The sequence below is a fragment of the Alnus glutinosa genome, chromosome 5 (assembly GCF_958979055.1).
Source record: "Alnus glutinosa chromosome 5, dhAlnGlut1.1, whole genome shotgun sequence".
NCBI classification, from domain to species: Eukaryota; Viridiplantae; Streptophyta; class Magnoliopsida; order Fagales; family Betulaceae; genus Alnus; species Alnus glutinosa.
In genome coordinates this window covers 7780592-7787651 of record NC_084890.1, presented here as the reverse complement: position 1 = coordinate 7787651, position 7060 = coordinate 7780592, and the positions used below count along the sequence as shown (strand labels likewise).

Here is a 7060-nt window from a genome sequence, read left to right as displayed (position 1 = left end):
TACAGGGACAGTTACAAGGACAGAGTCTTCCTCCGGGGGTGAGTCGAGCAGTTCCCAGGTGTTTCCGGTGTTTTCTAGCTGGGCTCCAGCCTCTAATCTGTTCGGTTTCCCCCCTTCTCCGGCACCGGATTTGGGTTTTCTGGCGGATCCTGCTACTGATTCTGCTTCTATCTTTAAGTTCACTCCATTGGGGACGCTTCAGATTCCTAAACCCTTTTCTGCCCCTCCGTCTCTTGCTTGAGCAACTTTTTTGGGATAGAAGCTACGTTCTCCCCTCCCTGTGGTGGTTTCTAAGCCTTTTCAATGTTACTACAGGAAGGTGAAAGAACTGAGGGAACGACATTCAGTGAAGTGGAATGATATGCTACTTTCTGACGCCCTGGAAGCCATGAAGATGTCAGTTGGCTACATTGATAAGAGGGTTAAGGGTGCAGAGCCGCTAGCTGAGAAGGTGGCAAAGCCTCCTGCAATGAAGAAGCCAATGACACTAATGAACCAGGGCCGTTTTAGGAAGGGGTTTCTCAACCTTCCCCCCGATATTTGCAGTTCCTTCCGTGTCGCTTCAGGAGGTCAACAATGGCGGGGTGGTAGGTCCTTCCTTCCCTTCGAGTGGTTGCTTTAATGGTTTCTCTCAATCTTGGAATTGGCTAGTTGGTTTTGATCATAACGAGGAGATTGTGGTGTGGGAGGAGGAAGAAGATGATTATTGGGATGGTTTGCCCTTAGATTGAGCGATGGATGGGGATTTTGGGGAGGAGGCTTTGGCTATTCGGGATGCAATGGAAGAGGAGTTCCAATTTTTTGCACGCCAGAAGACTAAATGAAAAATGGAGCTTCTAAATTTGCATAGTTCCATCAATTATGGTGACCCGAACTATCCCTCTAAGCGTAGGAAAGGAAAGGCACACATGTTGTAGGTTTGTTGTGCCTTGATGGGTTGTGGGGAGTCTTGTTCTTAGTTGGGTTCTTTTGTAACTTGTTTTTGGTTCTATTGTGTTATGGGGCCTTGGTGTTGCGGGTTTTTGACGGATTAGCATTGGTTGTTCCTGTGTATAATTCATATGTATTTAGGAGCGCCTTACGTTTTTTTTAATAAAGTTTTTTTTACTTAAAAAAAAAAAAAAAAAAACTAAATCACTCCTGCAGTTAAATTCTGTCAAAATACTTTAATGGATTTCACATGGGTAAGGTGGTCAAGAGTTGTTTCTTGAGGTGACAAAAGATCATATATCTATCGATATATATAAAACTAAAAAGATAAAGAAATTGAAAAATGAAAATTCTATAATTAATAATTTCAAATAATTTTTTTTTAAAAAAAAAAAAAAAAAAAAAAAAAAAAAAAAAAAAAAAAAGAGAAGAAGGAGAAGAAAAGGGGTGGCTGCAACCCATTAGAGCATCCATATCAAGCTTTCCAAAATTTTCTCTAAATTTAACTCAAACAATCTACTTTTTTGATTTTATCTCTCACTTTTAAAAAACTTCATACATCAAACTCTCTAAATATTTCTCTATTTTAATTATATATTATTTTTTATTAGTTTTGACACCAACCAATTTAACTACATGAACATCAAATTTTCCTACCAAAAACAATTCCACCACAATCGGCTACCAATTCCTTCACAAACCCACCAAAAATTATGCCCCAAACCCCCAAATTATCACCGACCTACCTTTCAAGTTCCACAAATTAGCCCAAATTCCACCATACCCACGAATTTTTTCCCAGTAAAATCCCTAATTTCCTTTCCACCAAGTCTTGATTCTTTCTTGTGCTCTGTCTGGTTGTGCCTTTGACAAGTTGGTAATTATGTGTTGTTGTTCATGAGATCAAGGGGCGGGGGACCCTTGCACCCAGTCGCCGAAGCAACAGGATGACCAGCGAGATGGACAGGATGATCGAAAGCCAGGATGACCAGAGCAACAGGACGAACGATTGTTTCCAAGCACTGCTGAACGTCTTCGATGCTGTAATCTTCAAGCCAGTTTCATGCCACAGACGCACCCGAGAAGACATGGAGATGGAAAGGAAAAGGGGTGCCGAGGGAGAGAGGGAAGAAGCGGGAAAGGAAAAAAAATGATAAAAAAATAAATGGCGTAGAGAATTGTGGAGCTAAATTTAGTGAAAGTTTCTGACATAACTTATTTTAGTGAAACTTTGGAGAGTTTGATGCATGGAGGATTTCTAGGTTTTTCTCTAAAATTTGTTGAAACTTTTGAGTTGGAGAGCTCAATACTGATGCTCTTAGGGTGGTCGCGCGCCACCCCCAACCACCTTTGGGGGTGGCTCGGTAGCCACTCATTTTCTTTTCTTTTTTTAATTAAAATACTTTAATTTTTTTAAGTTTTTAAGTTTTTAGTTTTATATTAATAGTTTTTAAAAATTTCTTAACTTTTTATTAATTTTTTATTTTATTTTTTAAGAGAATAAGTGTATTATAAGAATATTGTGACAAAAGTAGTTTTTTGGCACACTTTGATAGGTTGATGGGTTACATTAGTGCATTTGAAAATTCAACGAACTATTCAAAAATCAGTTATTAATTTAGGGGACTTTTTATAATTTTCCCCATTAATTTTGTTGTAACAGTTTTCCCAGTGTATCAATGTTACATTGATTGCATGACTTAAAGATAAGTTAGAGCATACTAATCTTGGCTTAAAACTAAACAAAATCATGTTTTTTGTCACGGCCACACTTGGAAGTACCCAAAAAACCCTTGCATGCCTTGCTGACAAGGTGGGAGTGGCAGTAGAGGAGGGCAATTCAGAGGTTGAAAGTGTGAAACCCACTATCATTGGTATTGGTACAACAAGCTACATGGCATTATGGCTTTCTTTGGATTTTGGCGTTGAGATTGTTAAAATATTAATTAAATAATTAAGAGTGCAATTTTACACTTAAAAAGTACAATTTTAAACCAAATCATAAAAAGCATATCGTTTAAGAGTTCATTTAAAAAAAGAAAAAAAAAATTCCAGTTTGAAAATGTAAGAAAAAACTACGTTTTTAAATCACAGTTCAGGATATGCATTTTTAAAAGTTAAACTGCAATTTTATTAATAACCACGTTTTTAAATTGTTATTTTTTAATCTCAGTTTAATTCAAACTCCAAAGCTGCTCTCTTGTGGTGTGTGCGTGTGGCTGTGAGAGAGAGAGAGAGAGAGAGACTAACAAAGTAATATAAATAATACAAGTATACAACCCAAGCCTTAACAATAACTACATAAATCAATACCCGAACTGTTCTTTCTGCAATGTTAATGAATGAACCAACGACTGACTCTGTTCAGCCTAAAACTACAGCACTTCTCAAAAATGTTACAAATAAATATCAAATTGCAAAAGTAGAAACCATTACCAACCCTGGCAAAGAAAACAAAAAAAAAAAAATGGAAAAAGTAGTAAAAATGAAAACACCTATTCAGAGTTCTTTTCCTTTCTCTTCATTCGGCTAAATGGCCCAACTGTTCTGTCCATAACATACATGTAAATAACCTGGCTCCAAGATTTATATGACTCTAAACCCTCATAATACTCTGGCGCAATCTCCTTTACCTTGTGAAGCTTGCTCCCAGGAATTCTGGGAAAATCATGGTGCTCGTTGTGGTACCCGACACTCCATGTCATTAGATTCAGGGGGCCATAGTAAGAATATGTCTCCTGTTCAGGATTGAACACATAATGTTCCGAAATGAAGTGACCAGCCATTGGGTGCATACCACCCCCAACGAATGTGGAAAGGATCAAATAGGCAAAAGATTTCCAGCCCCAAAAGTAAACCATGGCTGCATCAAGGGCTATCTGAACAAATAAGTTGATGAACTCCCAAGAACCAGGAGGTTTTGGTTTCAGAAATAGAGGACGCAGGGCATAGAAGAAGAGTTGGAATATGACCCATATGCTTTTGGCAACAGCATTTGTCACAAGATGTGCTTCAGTATTGCTTGGGACGTCCATATCAATGCCATCTACTCCTTGGAAGCGGTGATGCTCAAGGTGATATTTTTGAAAGGTGACAGACATGGGTACACCAATTGGGAGGTTAGCGAAAATCCCGAGCCAACGGTTGTAGACTGGAGTTGAGAAGGCAAGATTATGGCTGAGTTCATGGATGGCTAAGAATAGGTTGTGGTTGAGAAAAGAGCCAAAGAAGTAGGCTGTTGCTAGTATCTTCAGCCAACCAGCATTTTGGAGCAAGGTAGCAGTCCATAGTTGAAGAACAACAGCCAAAGCTATCTGCAACACCACAATTATAAGGACGTGAAACAGAAATTTCAATAACAATAGCTGATAAGCTGATATGGTCATCTAAGTCTCAATATTCTACAGAGCAGAACAATCACTATATACAGTAACCACTACAGAAAAAAATCAGCTTCAGAAAAACTATGTAGTTCACCAAATAAATAGGTTACCAAAAAACGCAGTGATGTCTTTCATAGTGGTTTTTCACATAATTTTCTGATCCCCTTCAATATAAGTTGAAGCAATTACGACATCCAGTGAAAAATTTCAATGTGTAACAGCAACTTAATCTTCAACAAGATTGCGGATAATTTCGCTACTTCATGCTTCTTGCTGCAAGCCGGTGGAGATTAGGAGGGTGTTCAAAGGAAAGAATGTTCAAATATACTAAAACCAGGCTTTTGCTGGAGAAAATGGCTTTTGAAGTTTCTTTACAGATTCAAAGGCACGACAAAAGACTTTTATAAATGCATAATTAGCACTTTCAATAATATCACCATTCTTAAGCCAGCATAGTTCATGCATATAAATTTACCCTTCTTCGAACTACACAAAGAAAAGCTTCTAGTTTCCAAATCACTCATATGTTCTAAAGTGCTACTTGTTCAGATGCATATCACTCTAAGCACCACATCTACAACAAGAACAATAATCAAACTACTTTCAATGCAACAAATGAGAGAGCTTTAGGAGACTAGGCGCATAAGACAACGTCTTGTAAAGCAAAGATCAGATGTACTCTTTTGTTCATTACAAGAAGGAGAAGAAAATATAAACTATCAGCATGACAAGCACTTGTACCATGAGATCTAATGGAAACCCTTTACAAATTTTTATATGTTGGTTGATTCAGAATTGGTATAAACAAAAGACAAATGTTGATGCAGAACACTCAATTCTCAAATGGCAAACCACAAATAGGAAAAATACGTATTTCTGTGCTCTAAAGAGAAACACTAATCAATCCAATCAGAAATAACAGGTGTTCTCTCTGCCTCACTAAATTGCTTGTTGTACATTAAAATGACATATGAAAAAACAGGATCAAAACTCTATTGTCATTCAAATTCTTCTCTAAAGAAATTGTTTTGCAAGGACAAAATATTTATAAATCTTCTCAAGCAAACATGTTAAACATTCATTCAACATATTCCATGATGATAAAACATTGAAAATATATTTCTCAACACCACAGAGAGAAAATGGGGAGGCCCGGGGGGGGGGGGGGGGGGGGGGAGGAATTCTCTCGAAGTTTTATCATCAAATCCAAACGAGCTGCTTTAGGATCCAGAATTCATTGGTTTATGTCAGCAAATGGGACTCAAACTAAACTATAATTTCTAATAGCAATATTGGCAATCCATAGCGTGACTCAGCGAGTCAGAACAGATATTAATGAAAACAGATCCAAATTGCTGATTCAGGAATTTCATCAAACATTACGTACACAAAGACTAAAACACCACCATGATTCACTAATAATAGATTCTCGCAGAAAAGCGTCAAAACACTTCTAAATAAACACAACCCTGATAAGCATTGATATAATGGCATAAGAAATAAAACCCAGAAGTCCAATTTGAGTATTAAAAAAAAAAAAAAAAAAAGGTCAACCAAAAAAGACAACGTGGGCATGAAAAACATTGAGCCAAAATCAGATCTAAAACCCAATGAAAAACCACATCCAAACATCAACAAGCGTTACACAACCACGCACATTGTATATCCAAATCGAAAACACGCACAGAACGATACAGTGAGCGAGAGAGATGGTGGTAAGAGGACCTTGAGGAAAGCCCAGCGGTCGGGGCCAAAGAGGTCCTTGATCTGAGGGTACTGAGAGAGAATCTGGCGGCGCCTGCTGGCGTGGGGCTCGTCTGTGTAGGACCAGAAGAAGTCTGTGGCCATTACTCCTTCCGCTGCTTCTTCCCCTCTCCCCATTCTTTTCTTTTCCTACGTTGTCTGTGGGAGATGATTAACTTTGTTTCAAAGTTGATTGATTCAGATTTCAGAACGTGAATGAGCTGTGAGGCTGACTGCGTGTCCCAAAATTAGAGTGGACGGAAACTTGCTGGTGCTCATTGCCAGCTGGTTTCATTTTGTTTTCTTTATTTCTGTCCATGTTTTATTTGATTTGCAATTAGTTGTCTGTGGTATTCAAATGTAATTCAAATGTTCTGAAGTATGTAAAAAATAATAATTTATTTCCAACGGTCAAATCTCGTTTATTAAATTAACAAGTTCTGATAGTACGATACATCGAAGCCAATAAAATTATGACACGTGTTCAATTTAAGTATTCGTCACATTATCGAAATCTGTTAAGTTAGTGGACGAAATTTAACTGTAAGAAGTAAATTATTTTTTTTTTTTTTTTTTGCATACCTCAGATTTCTCTGAATTCATTTCGATACCACCCGAAAGTAATTGCAAACAAAAGTAAACTACATGATACAATCTTGCATTTTTCCCTTTCTTTTAAAGCACTAGCAACACTCACTCTTTAAATCCTATTCTCTTAAAAAAAATCTTTCTAACAGACTTTCTTGTTGTTCCCTAAACTAAAGGAACCAAATGTGCTACCTTCTCTCTTTCTTCATTTGAAATAATATTTAAATGGTATAAGAAAATGATAATAAAATGTATTGTATAATTTATTTGAATATAAAAGCAAAAATAATTTAATTTCTTAAATTTGATGCTACTGCTCTAAGTTCTTTTGTTCCCGAACTATATATATATATATAAAAAAAAAAAAAAAAAAATCGATAAGTGTTTCTCCAAATTTATTAAATTGATATTTATAT

The 7060-nt window shown here is 36.8% G+C and overlaps 1 protein-coding gene across 1 annotated transcript; it reads right to left on the bottom strand.

The window, feature by feature from the left end:
* Positions 1-3204: 3204 nt before the first annotated feature.
* On the bottom strand, positions 3205-6347 carry LOC133868262 (sphingolipid delta(4)-desaturase DES1-like). The gene is made up of 2 exons (XM_062305074.1): positions 6039-6347; positions 3205-4244 (listed from the first exon to the last, which is right to left on the bottom strand). The coding sequence occupies exons 1-2, from the start codon at positions 6192-6194 to the stop codon at positions 3426-3428; spliced, it is 975 nt and encodes a 324-aa protein (XP_062161058.1). The 5' UTR covers positions 6195-6347; the 3' UTR covers positions 3205-3425.
* Between the last annotated feature and the right edge of the window lie 713 nt (positions 6348-7060).

What these genes read in the sequence shown, in the direction of transcription:
- LOC133868262 (XM_062305074.1), bottom strand. Translation starts at nt 6,194, where the DNA reads ATGGGGAGAGGGGAAGAAGCAGCGGAAGGAGTAATGGCCACAGACTTC. An exon ending in ACCGCTGGGCTTTCCTCAAG is followed by an intron (nt 4,245 to 6,038) that starts GTCCTCTTACCA and finishes GTGGTGTTGCAG; the next exon opens with ATAGCTTTGGCTGTTGTTCT.